General features: G+C 59.4%; 1 protein-coding gene across 1 annotated transcript in view; it reads left to right on the top strand.

The window, feature by feature from the left end:
- Positions 1 to 2: 2 nt before the first annotated feature.
- BRPF1 (bromodomain and PHD finger containing 1) overlaps positions 3 to 11,791 on the top strand; it is a gene marked incomplete at its 5' end in the record, with an annotated part of 13,908 nt that continues 2,119 nt past the window's right edge. The window contains 8 exons of the mRNA XM_009284540.1: positions 3 to 472; positions 1,664 to 2,713; positions 4,755 to 4,911; positions 6,031 to 6,162; positions 6,500 to 6,628; positions 7,611 to 7,923; positions 9,675 to 9,989; positions 11,268 to 11,555. Of these exons, the coding sequence (XP_009282815.1) occupies positions 3 to 472; positions 1,664 to 2,713; positions 4,755 to 4,911; positions 6,031 to 6,162; positions 6,500 to 6,628; positions 7,611 to 7,923; positions 9,675 to 9,989; positions 11,268 to 11,555 (2,854 nt within the window). The remainder of the gene's footprint in view (positions 473 to 1,663; positions 2,714 to 4,754; positions 4,912 to 6,030; positions 6,163 to 6,499; positions 6,629 to 7,610; positions 7,924 to 9,674; positions 9,990 to 11,267; positions 11,556 to 11,791) is intronic.

Raw genomic sequence — 11,791 nt, 5'->3', positions numbered from 1 at the left:
TCTACCACTATGACCACGACAACCCCCCCCCGCCCCAGCACACCCCCCTGCGCAAGCACAAGAAGAAGGGGCGCCAGGCCCGCGCCGCCAACAAGCAGTCGCCCAGCCCCTCCGAGACCTCCCAGTCGCCGGGCCGCGAGGTGATGACCTACGCCCAGGCCCAACGCATGGTGGAGGTGGACCTGCACGGCCGCGTCCATCGCATCAGCATCTTCGATAACCTCGACGTGGTGTCCGAGGACGAGGAGGTTCCCGAGGAGGTGCCCGAGAACGGGAGCAATAAGGAGAACACGGAGACCCAGAGCGTCCCGCCCAAATCCGGCAAGCACAAGAACAAGGAAAAGCGCAAGGACTCCAACCACCATCACCACAACGCCTCGGCCGGCACCACCCCCAAGCTCCCTGAGGTGGTGTACCGGGAGCTGGAGCAGGACACCCCCGATGCCCCACCTCGTCCCACCTCTTACTACAGGTATTGTCCGTGGCCGGGGCGCGAGGAGGCTCCCAGGCAGCTCTAGCTCGTGCCCTGGGTCTGGAGGCAGAATTGGCCCCGCTCTGTGCGGGCGGCTTGTCCGTGGCCCGTGGAAATGGCCTCCGTCTGCCTCTCCCGGGTCCCTTGGAGCTGGCCATCCCATGGCTTCAGGCTCTCGGAGCTCTGTCTGGCGTTGCGCCCCGGTTTTGAGGGGTCCGTGCGCCTGGAGAGCGCTTGGTCGCTGCTTAGGTCATTGCCGGCAGTTGGATTGCCACGCTCCTTCCTTGTTGGGACGGCAGGTACAGTTATAACAAAAACCAAATGCATCCTCCTGCCTTCCCCACTGCTCTTCAGAGGTATTCTGGGATAGCTCTGGAGCCCCCCAGCACCAAGGTTTACCCCTAAGATGTGTGTGTTTGCGGGCTTAATGTTCTTTGCTGTCCTGCGGATTTTCCGTGAGTGGTTTGGCAAGCGCAGTGGCCCAAAATAATACCTCAAGTAGGGAGTTAATACTGAACCAAAGTAAGGCTTGTGTGGTCACCCCTGCCTTCCTAGTCACCACGTGCCCTGAGAAACCGGCACCGTGTTCTAGGGACAGGATAATGACGTTATTTTGTATCAGGGTGTTAGAAAAGAAACCTCCCCCTGAGGTGTGTGCAGTGCTGCTCGTGGCGATGGTGGGGGGTGGTTGCTGTCAGTCACTGGAGCAGCAGCCTTGGGGTTCGAGCTCTTTCCTCTCTAAATAACATCCCGTCACCCGCAACTGGGAGTGAAAGAGAAGAGGGCGCAGCTGCCCTCACCGGAATAAACAAAACGTGGTGCCTCCATGCCTGGTTGCTGTTGTGTCTTGGGCATGAGGCCGCTGTCTCCAGAGCATCTGGCACCTGCTTGGTGGCTCGTGCAGGCTCCCATCTTGCGCTGATGAGTCTCCAAGGCCCGTACCTCGCCCATTAGACGAGTGTTATTTTGTCTGTGTCGTGCCCAATGTGCTGTTGTGTCGCTGCACTGCTCGGGGTGCAGCAGCACCTCCCGCTTCTGCACTTTCCTGCCTTGTCCCTGTTTTTTTTATTTTGACTTACAGCTTGGCTGTAGCATTTAAACGTTCCCTCAGCCGTGGCCTGTGGGAGTTAAGGTTCAGCAGCTCTGAGACCCCGCCGGCCGTGCTCTCACCCTCCCGTGCTGTCCTTCCAGGTACATCGAGAAGTCGGCAGAGGAGCTGGATGAGGAGGTGGAGTACGACATGGACGAGGAAGATTACATCTGGCTGGACATCATGAACGAGCGGCGGAAGACCGAAGGCGTGAGTCCCATTCCCCAGGAGATCTTCGAGTACCTGATGGACCGGCTGGAGAAGGAGTCCTACTTCGAGAGCCACAACAAGGGGGATCCAAATGCCTTGGTGGATGAGGATGCCGTCTGTTGCATCTGCAATGACGGGGAGTGTCAGAACAGCAACGTCATCCTCTTCTGCGACATGTGCAACCTGGCTGTGCATCAGGAGTGCTACGGGGTGCCCTACATCCCGGAGGGACAGTGGCTCTGCAGACGGTGCCTGCAGTCACCCTCGCGAGCCGTGGACTGCGCCCTCTGCCCGAACAAGGGGGGGGCCTTCAAGCAGACAGACGACGGGCGCTGGGCACACGTGGTCTGTGCCCTCTGGATCCCGGAGGTGTGCTTTGCCAACACCGTCTTCCTGGAGCCCATCGACAGCATCGAGCACATCCCGCCCGCGCGCTGGAAGCTGACTTGTTACATTTGCAAGCAGCGTGGCTCCGGGGCTTGCATCCAGTGTCACAAAGCCAACTGCTACACTGCCTTCCACGTCACCTGTGCCCAGCAGGCCGGGCTGTACATGAAGATGGAGCCCGTCCGGGAGACGGGGGCCAATGGTACCTCCTTCAGCGTGCGCAAAACCGCCTACTGCGACATCCACACACCGCCGGGCTCCGTGCGCAGGCTTCCCGCCCTCTCCCACAGCGAGGGGGAAGAGGAGGACGAGGAGGAGGAGGAGGAGGAGGAGGAGGAGGAGGAGGAGGAGGAGGAGGAGGAGGAGGAGGAGGAGGAGGAGGAGGAGGAGGAGGAGGAGGAGGAGGAGGAGGAGGAGGGCAAGGGCTGGAGCTCCGAGAAAGTGAAAAAAGCTAAGGCCAAGTCTAGAATCAAGATGAAGAAGGCACGGAAGATCCTGGCGGAGAAACGAGCCGCAGCGCCCGTGGTTTCTGTGCCCTGCATCCCCCCGCACAGGTACGACCCGCTGCCCTCCCTTGGCTGTGGAGAAATTTCTCCCTTTCTCCGTGCCTGGTGTCCTGCTTTCCATGCGGGCGTTATCTTGTTCCTCTCCTTAGCTTTTTGCACAGGTACTTTTCACTTTGTTCTCGCAGAGGGCTGTTGGTGGTTTCCTCTGGAGTCCTGCAGAGAGGCAGGGCGATGCGCTGCCCCACAAAGGTGTCTGGGCCCTCGGTGGGGCAGGAAATAGCTGCTGTTAGTTTAACGGCAGAGAGCGAACTTGGCCGGACACGTCAGGAAGCAGCTGGGGGTTCCCAGCGCTCCTTTCCTGTTGTGCTGACCTCAGGTGCTGGAGTAAACTGGGGAGGGAGGAGGGGGCTGCTCTCCTTTCTGCCGAGGTTCGTTTCCTCCCGGGACTGTGCCGGGGAAAAAAGGGACGGTCCTGCTGGGAAGTGTGGGAGCAATTCAGGCCTGGGAAATGGGCTAACCCGGGGCTTGTTTTGGCTCTGGAGCGGATCGTTCTGTCTCGCTCTGGTCTGACTGTTGGGCTGGCGTGCAAATCCCAAAACAAGAGCATCTAAGAGCCTTGCCAGAATTTGTCAGTGTAGTTTATAACCCTGGGTGTCCTCAGCAGCATGCAAAAGCACGTAGAAGCATCTTAGGACGGTTTTGGATCTTGCTGTCACCTTGGGCACAGAAGCGTTTGCTTTCCTGGTTGTGAACCACCACCCCTGAGCAGCTGAGCTCTCCTCCTCCCCGCGGCGGGAGCTGTGCCAGGGATGTAACCCTGTGTCACCCCGGCACCGTACCTGCTGGCCCGTCAAGCACGGCTGTGACAGAGCAGGGATATGGGACAGCTGCTTCCCTGTGGACCCTCGAGAGTACCTCCTGTGCGGTCGGAGGGGAGCACGCAGAAACCGTGGGCTTTGCTTTCTGGACAGCGTTCTGGTGACTTGTGGAGGCAGGTCTCTGCTACAAGGCTGCTGGCTTTTTGCCACGCTCTGTGTCCTAACCTTATGTTTTTGCTCACTCGGGGCTTGCTCTATAGCCGGAGCCTCTTTTTCTTACGTGTGGACGTGTTGGCAGGCGGTTTGTAGGCTCTTGCTGCTATCATTGTGCTCGCAGTGAAACCCACACTGAGCTAGAAGCTGTTAACCTCTCCCCAGGCCTTCCTGTTGGGATGAATTATTCTTCCAGGGCTGTTGCCAGAATGCCAAATGTCTTCCTGTGGGAGCTGTGCTTGGCCGGCGATGGCACATGAGGCTGCTCTCCCCAGCCTCTTCAGCTGAGGCTGATGCAGGTCGGGTCATCCCCTGAGAAGAGCTGTCCCTGTGAGACATGGAGATGCTGGGGGTTCGTCCCTTCGGCTCCCCGCTAGCAGGGCATCTCTGTCCAGCTTTGCTGAATGAGGCTGTCCCAGCCCCTCCAGGCTTTCTGCTGTTGTAGAGAGAGTAGGAAAATCCCTTTTGTGGTGTCTTGGGCTGTTTAGGGTAGTCCTTCATTAGCCCGGATAGGAGCTCTGTTGTGCTCGTGCCTCCTGTTCCCTCCTCACGCTTTGCCAGGTTTGGTCAAGTTATGGGCTGCCTGGGGCTCAGGTTTGTCTGGTAACGTTTGGCTAGGGCCTTTGTCACCGTGAGCGGCCCTCAGCCGGGTAAATAATGGTTCTGGGATAGCAGCGCCGTAATGCTTGCAGTCTTGGGGACTGTGGGAGCTGTTAAAGGTCTGGCCCCTGATGTGGCCGTGTTGTACCCTGACCTGGCGCAGCCTGCCCCGGGCTTTTGCCTGAAAGTTGGCAGGAGGTAGAAAGGAAAAGTCTGTTTTGGAGAGGCAAGGCTGGATGTTTCCTGGCATCCTCCATTGCGGCTGACTCGGGGGGGCGGCTGCCCTGCATGACTTGGTGTTACAGAAATTCCTGCCATGGGAAAGGGTGTTCCCTGCTTGAGGAGCTTCTCAGCTGCCTTCGGGCGGCCTTGCTGCTACATCACCCCAGCCAGGGCTTCTCCTGCAGTGGCCAGGCTTGCCTTGTTGATGGGGTCTGTGGTTCCTCTCCCTTCCTCAGGCTCAGTAAGATTACAAACCGTTTAACCATCCAGAGGAAGAGCCAGTTCATGCAGAGGCTGCACAGCTACTGGACTCTGAAGAGACAGTCCCGCAACGGTGTCCCTCTGCTCCGCCGCCTTCAGACACACCTGCAGTCACAAAGAAACTGTGACCAGGTAAGGGCTGCTTGTTGGGGTGCTGCAGGCAATCCTGGCTGCGCGCGCGTGCTTCTTGCGCCTTCGGAGCTGCGGGCTCAAAGCCTTTGCTGCATGCGGTGCCTGCAGGCGCAGAAGGGGTGCCAGGGGTACAAGCTCCCGGATGAGGAAAGGGCAGCCCCAGCTGCTTTTGCTGCTTCACCTTCTCCTCCACTCTCGGCATTCAGAGATTTGCCAGGCAGCGACGCCGTTGGCAGCCTGCCATGGGAAGGGAATCCTGCCCTCTCACGCTGCCGCGCAGAAGTTAGCTCCTTCCTCGTGCCCACATTTAGCCGGTGGCGGCGGCAAAGCTGTCAGAAATGGCTCTAGTTTGAGGCTGCTGTGTCAGCAAGTGTCGAGAGAGGTGGCCGGAGGTTCCAGAAACAGTCTGGAAGGAACCAAGGCCTCGCTTCCAGTTTCTGAAACCACTCCAGGAGCGCTCCCTGTGGGTGCTGCTTCCAGCCCGCTGTCTGCCTCAGCCCTTAGTCAGCACTTCACAGATGTGAAGTCTCTGGTGCCAGAGAGGAAGATTTTTCTTCTGGCTCCCTGTCTGAGCTCTAAATCTTTCTTTCTGAGCCCTTTGAGGACTGTGGCCGGGCAGGGGTTTCTCCTGCCTTTGCTCCCTCTCATTTTTATTTGCTGGAGAAGAGTTGAGACTGCTTCTGCTCGTCTTTGGCTACGGCAGAATAAAAGTTGGCATTTTTTGGTGCTCCTGAAGTGAAAGCAACCAGAGCCGTGTTCCTTTTTTGCCCTTTGCTGGAGCTCTGAGCAGCAGCACAGACCCTGGTGTTGTTGATCTGTGCTCTTGGGCAGCTGCAGGTAGTCGGTCACGTTAGGAAGAGTATTTCCAGAGGCTCGGGATGTCCACCTCCTGGCATCCTAAGGGCTTGGTGACCAAGGAGCAGGTATTCAGCTCTGGCCAGAGGTCAGACTGTTTCTGAGTCACCCGCCTTGGTTACAACAAGGGAACCAGGACCTTCGCTGAACCAGCGGGTCAGGCGTGCCGGTTCCCTTTGCCAGGGAGGAGCCCCAGCACACAGTCAGGAAGGTGGGGATGGGAACACATCTCCTATCGGCTCATGGTCTCTGATATTCCCGCAGAGAGACACTGAGGATAAGAACTGGGCCCTGAAGGAGCAGCTGAAGTCATGGCAGCGCCTCCGCCATGACCTAGAGCGTGCACGCTTGCTGGTGGAGCTGATACGCAAGCGGGAGAAGCTCAAGAGAGAGACGGTAACGATTGTTTGCCCCTCCTTGGGGAGCTGCTGGGGTGGGCATGAGCATGGGCTCTTTAGAGTGCTGTAGGGCATGTGCCGGGGTCCCCTCGGCCGTGCTGCGCCCTTCCCCAGCGGCTCTGAGCAAAGGTGGCTGTTCTGCAAGGCTGAGGTGGCACGCGCAGGTGCTGGAGCCGGTGTTTCACCTCTGCTCCCCAGAGATGGGGGTGAGGTGCAGTCCCTGCCCCTCGCGCCAGGAAAGGTGTCGCTGTCCTGCAGGACTGCACTGCTGCTCCCTGGGGACTGTCCCCGCTGCCGGGCAGGGGTCTCAGCCCCGCTCTGTTCTTCTGTTTCAGATCAAAGTGCAGCAGGTGGCACTGGAAATGCAGCTGACCCCCTTCCTCATCCTCCTCCGCAAGACGCTTGAACAGCTGCAGGAGAAAGACACGGGCAACATCTTCAGCGAGCCGGTCCCTCTGTCTGAGGTAACAGAAATCTACGAAGTAAGAACCCCCTCCCCCAGATTTCTACTTCACTCAAACTTGTCCCTTGCTCGTGCCAAGGGCTGCCCCGGGTGCTCTCTGGTCCGGAAGCTCCCCTGGGCAGCCTGGTGCTGGCTCGCGCATCCCAGCACCACTCACCCAAGGGGGCTGTGCAGCGATGCCCCTCCCGGGCGAGCTGAATGCGGAACAGCTGAGCTGGTGCCGGCCAGGAGCACAGCACTCGGCTCTTTCTCTGCGCGTGTTGCTGGTGACTCCCCAGCGTCTGCGAGCGGTTGGGGATCCCCGCTGGGAAAGGCAGAATGCCGGCCCTTGGCAGGCGGCACGCTCTTACCTGTCCTCCCGTGAAGGCCTCTGCTAGGCGACAGACTGAGCACAGCACAGAAACGGGTTTGACCCCAAGACTGTCACTGCTGGGGGCAAGGGAAATGATTCCTGAGACCGTCCCCGAGTGCCCGCCTGGGGAGGTGGGGAAAGGCCGTGCTGGCTCTGCACGGCTCTGGCAGCAGGTCGGCATGGAGGTGTCTTGGCAGAGGTGGGGAGGAAGGCTGCACGGTCCCACCTGCAGCCATTGCTGCTGCCTGGACGGTTCTGTTTTACCTGTCTGCACTCAGCCTCGCCCCCGGGGGCTGCGCTTGTGGCTTCCTCCCCCGGGGAATGCTGTGTAGCGTTCTGGATCCCAGCTGCCCGCAGACAGGAGGAGAGGACGGGATGCTGGCATGTGCGCTGGAGCCTTAAAAATGCTTCAGAGTGCGTATCTGCTCTAACATGTTGAGTACAGCACATGGGCTCCCTAGTCCGGAGGCGTTACTGTTCCTCAAGCTGCAAAAGCAGACGGCATTCCCCGATGTGCATTTGGGCAGAGCGCAGGGAGCGATACCTGATTCCTCTAACGACTGTTTTCTTGGAGCAGGTAATGCTAACTGATGGCTCCCGGGCTCTTAGCTCTGGCTCTTTCTTCGTGCAGGTCCCAGACTACCTGGATCACATCAAGAAGCCGATGGATTTTCAGACAATGAAACAAAACCTGGAAGCCTATCGCTATCTGAATTTTGATGACTTTGAGGAGGATTTCAACCTGATTATCAACAACTGTTTGAAATACAATGCCAAAGACACAATCTTCTACCGGGCAGCCATCCGTCTGCGGGAGCAGGGAGGCGCCGTTCTCCGGCAGGCTCGCCGGCAGGCAGAGAAGATGGGCATTGACTTTGAGACAGGCATGCACTTCCCTCACTGTGTAACGGTGGAAGAGGCTCAGGTCCAAGACATCGAGGACGGTGAGTACTCATACCCTGTCCCGGGGTACGAGGGCTACTCGGAGGAAAAGCCTGGGCAGAGTCAGGGCACCTGGGAGTCTGTTGGAGCTGCCTCCTGCGGGAGGTTCAGTTGGATGTCTGGGCAGTGCGTGCCCACTCCCCAGAGAGGTGGGGGCTTTGCTAGCCAGGTACCTATCGGCCCCATTAGGTTGATTCTAGGCAGTGGCTTGTGTGTCCTGCCAGTCCCTCGGTCCCTCGTCCTCCTCTTGGTCAGAGCAGGGGGCTGCCTGGGACGTGGGTACCGTCACTCGCCCCATCCCCAGCACTGGCCGTGAGCTGCTGAGGCTCCTGCTGTGCCGCCCGGCTAGAAGGACTGACTCCCCCTGGTCAGAGCTGTGTGCTCCCCCCTCTCTCCCCAGCTGTGGGCTTTGCTGGATGCCACACAGCTCCTGATACCCCTCAACCAGACCTCACTGGCTCCGTGGTTGTAGATCTGCTTGTCTCTGCTGGGCAGTGGGGAGCACCGCCAGGAACAGCTTGTCAGAGAAGGATCCTTTCAGGGTCCCCCTCTCCCTGCTCCAGCACGGGATGGGCTCAGTGAGGGGAACTTCCCTGCTCTGTAATGCTTCAGGATCCCTTTGACTCTTGTTTTTCCTGTTACAACCCCCTTTCTTTTTCCTGCTGTGTCCTTGCCCCAGCCGATGGGAACCCTGGTATTCGCCAAGCTGCTGATCGGCCTGCCTTCCCCAGCAGTCCCAACTGGCTTGCTTCCCCCAGGGCTCCTTGTCCAGGTCTTTTAGGGTAGAATCATAGAATCATAGAATCATTGAGGTTGGAAAAGACCTCTAAGATCATCGAGTCCAACCGTCGACCCAACACCACCACCCACTAAACCATGTCCCTAAGTGCCTCATCTACTCGTCTTTTAAATACCTCCAGGGATGGGGACTCCACCACTTCCCTGGGCAGCCTCTTCCAATGTTTAACCACTCTTTCAGTAAAGACATTTTTCCTTACATCCAATCTAAACCTCCCCTGGCGCAACTTGAGGCCATTTCGTCTCGTCCTATCGCTTGTTACTTGGGAGAAGAGACCAACACCCACCTCGCTACAACCTCCTTTCAGGGAGTTGTAGAGAGCGATGAGGTCTCCCCTCAGCCCCCTTTTCTCCAGGCTAAACAACCCCAGTTCCCTCAGCCGCTCCTCATAAGACTTGTTCTCCAGACCCTTCACCAGCCTCGTTGCCCTTCTCTGGACACGCGCCAGCACCTCAACGTCCTTCTTGTAGTGAGGGGCCCAAAACTGAACACAGTATTCGAGGTGCGGCCTCACCAGGGCCGAGTACAGGGGCACGATCACATCCCTACTCCTGCTGGCCACACTATTTCTGATACAGGCCAGGATGCCATTGGCCTTCTTGGCCACCTGGGCACACTGCCGGCTCATGTTCAGCCGGCTGTCGACCAACACCCCCAGGTCCTTTTCCGACAGGCAGCTTTCCAGCCACTCTTCCCCAAGCCTGTAGCGCTGCATGGGGTTGTTGTGGCCGAAGGGCAGGACCCGGCACTTGGCCTTGTTGAACCTCATACAATTGGTCTGGGCCCATCGATCCAGCCTGTCCAAGGGTAACTTCCCATGTTCACAGGTGTTTGGTACTGTGTCAGCTGGTTCCCTTCTGCGGGGAACCTGGATTGCCCCATGCCCTTTCATGTAGAGGAGCTCCAAAGAGTTCCCGATTTCTTTCATCCATCTGCTCCTCTTTGTTCCCCCAGAAGATGTGCGGCTGCTGCTCTCAGAGAATCAGAAGCACCTGCCCTTGGAGGAGCAGCTGAAGATCCTGCTGGAGCGGCTGGATGAGGTCAATGCTGGCAAGCAGAGCATAGGACGGTCCCGCCGGGCCAAGATGATCAAGAAGGAGATCACAGTCCTACGGCGGAAACTCGCTCACCCACGGGACCTGGGCCGAGACGGGCTGGAGCGGCACGGCTCCTCTGCCAGGGGAGTCCTGCAGTCACACAACCCCTGCGAGAAGGACCTGCAGACAGACAGTGCTGCAGAAGAGAGCAGCAGCCAGGAGACTGGCAAAGGTACTGGTCCCTCCAGAATACTGCTGGTTTTGGGGAGCAGTGGAGAATCACCTCTGGACAGGCTGGCTGGGGGAGAGGCCGCCCTGCCAGGCACCTCCCGAGGCAGGAGGGCTGTGCAGGCAGCTCCCCGCACACACCTCGCTCTTCGCTCCTCCTTAGGAGCAGGGCAGATGGCCTCTCCGGGGGCAGTCCCTTATCTCCCATTCCCCTGCGAGGGTTCCTTGTTTCCCGTAGTGCCTCCCGTAGGTAGGGGTGGGTGTGGAGTACAACGTCTGCACCTCCCCGGGCTCCCTGCCGGCGTGCCCGTCCGAGGACTGTACCCCACTGGGTAGTTGGTACTGAGCCGTACCAGCCAAGCAGGTGGGATTGGAGGGGGTGGAGGGTGGCGCGGGCGGCCCCCGGCCCCCTCCGCTCCCCCCAGCCGCAGCCTGGTGTGCGTTTGCCTCTGGGGAGAGTCGGCAGGGCGCTGGTGTTCACAGCTGCGGTCAGCGTTCACCCAGTGAGCTTGCCTCCCGTGCGGCCGAGGAGCTGGATGTCGCTCCAGAGACCGAGTGCTTTGCCGTGAGAGTCCCAGCTGTGTGATGTGGGGCGTGAGATGGATTGTTTCCTCCTGCCAGCTCTGCCACGCTGCCCAGTTTCTCTAGGGGCATTAGGGAGCAGGCTGCCTTCAGCGTCCCTTCCTGCTTGGGGGCACGGGAGGGAGTTGCAGCAGCACTGACTGCTGAGCTCCAAACTCCCTCCCGGGGCTGGGAGCCAAACGCGGGCCAGCCACCAGCTCCCTGGCCTCCTGGACGGAGGTGCTGAGCTGGGCTCCGTGGGGAGCACAGCAAAAGCTCCAGGAGGGACTGCTAGGTGTCACCGGGGGTTTGCCACCTCTGCATCCCAGTCCTGCCCCCCTAAGCACCGGGAAAAGCAGGCCGTTCCGCGAGCTGGGGGCGGTTTAGGGCCTTTGTCTTTCAAGGGTGCAGTGGAGCTTCTCAGCTGCTGCGTGTCGCGGGAAAGGTTTAGTCCTGCTTGCCTGCTCTTGACTTCTGTTTCTGTGAGGTTGCTGCCTGGGAGAAAGGAGGGCATACCTGGCTGGTGGAGTGTTCTTTGATGTCCCCATCTAGCTTTTACTGCCAGCAGACTGGATAGTTTGACGCTGAGGGCACAGGCATGGCAAAGCTCAGGATGGAGGATCTTCCGAGACAACGTTCCCGAGAAATGAAGCTGCTCCTTGATGCCGCTGCCGTGCGGTCCCTGCCAGCTGCAGCTGACACCTTCTCCTCCCTCTTCCAGGTCTGGGTCCCAATTCTTCTTCCACCCCAGCACATGAAGTTGGCAGGAGGACCTCAGTGCTCTTCTCCAAGAAGAACCCTAAAACTGCAGGCCCTCCAAAACGTCCAGGACGCCCCCCAAAGAATCGAGACAGCCAGATCGCTCCCGGGCACGGGAACAGCCCCATCGGGCCCCCCCAGCTCCCAATAATGGGGTCCTCCCAGCGGCAGAGGAAGCGAGGGCGAAGCCCGCGCCCCAGCTCCAGCTCGGACAGTGACAGCGATAAGTCCACCGAAGACGCTCCCATGGGTGGGTGCCAAAACGTCCAGGACGCCCCCCAAAGAATCGAGACAGCCAGATCGCTCCCGGGCACGGGAACAGCCCCATCGGGCCCCCCCAGCTCCCAATAATGGGGTCCTCCCAGCGGCAGAGGAAGCGAGGGCGAAGCCCGCGCCCCAGCTCCAGCTCGGACAGTGACAGCGATAAGTCCACCGAAGACGCTCCCATGGGTGGGTGCGGCAGCCCCCCCCGCTCAGCCCGGCGGC

The sequence above is a fragment of the Aptenodytes forsteri genome, unplaced genomic scaffold, assembly GCF_000699145.1.
Source record: "Aptenodytes forsteri isolate BGI_AS27 unplaced genomic scaffold, ASM69914v1 Scaffold53, whole genome shotgun sequence".
NCBI classification, from domain to species: Eukaryota; Metazoa; Chordata; class Aves; order Sphenisciformes; family Spheniscidae; genus Aptenodytes; species Aptenodytes forsteri.
This window is presented reverse-complemented; position numbering and strand designations above follow the sequence as displayed.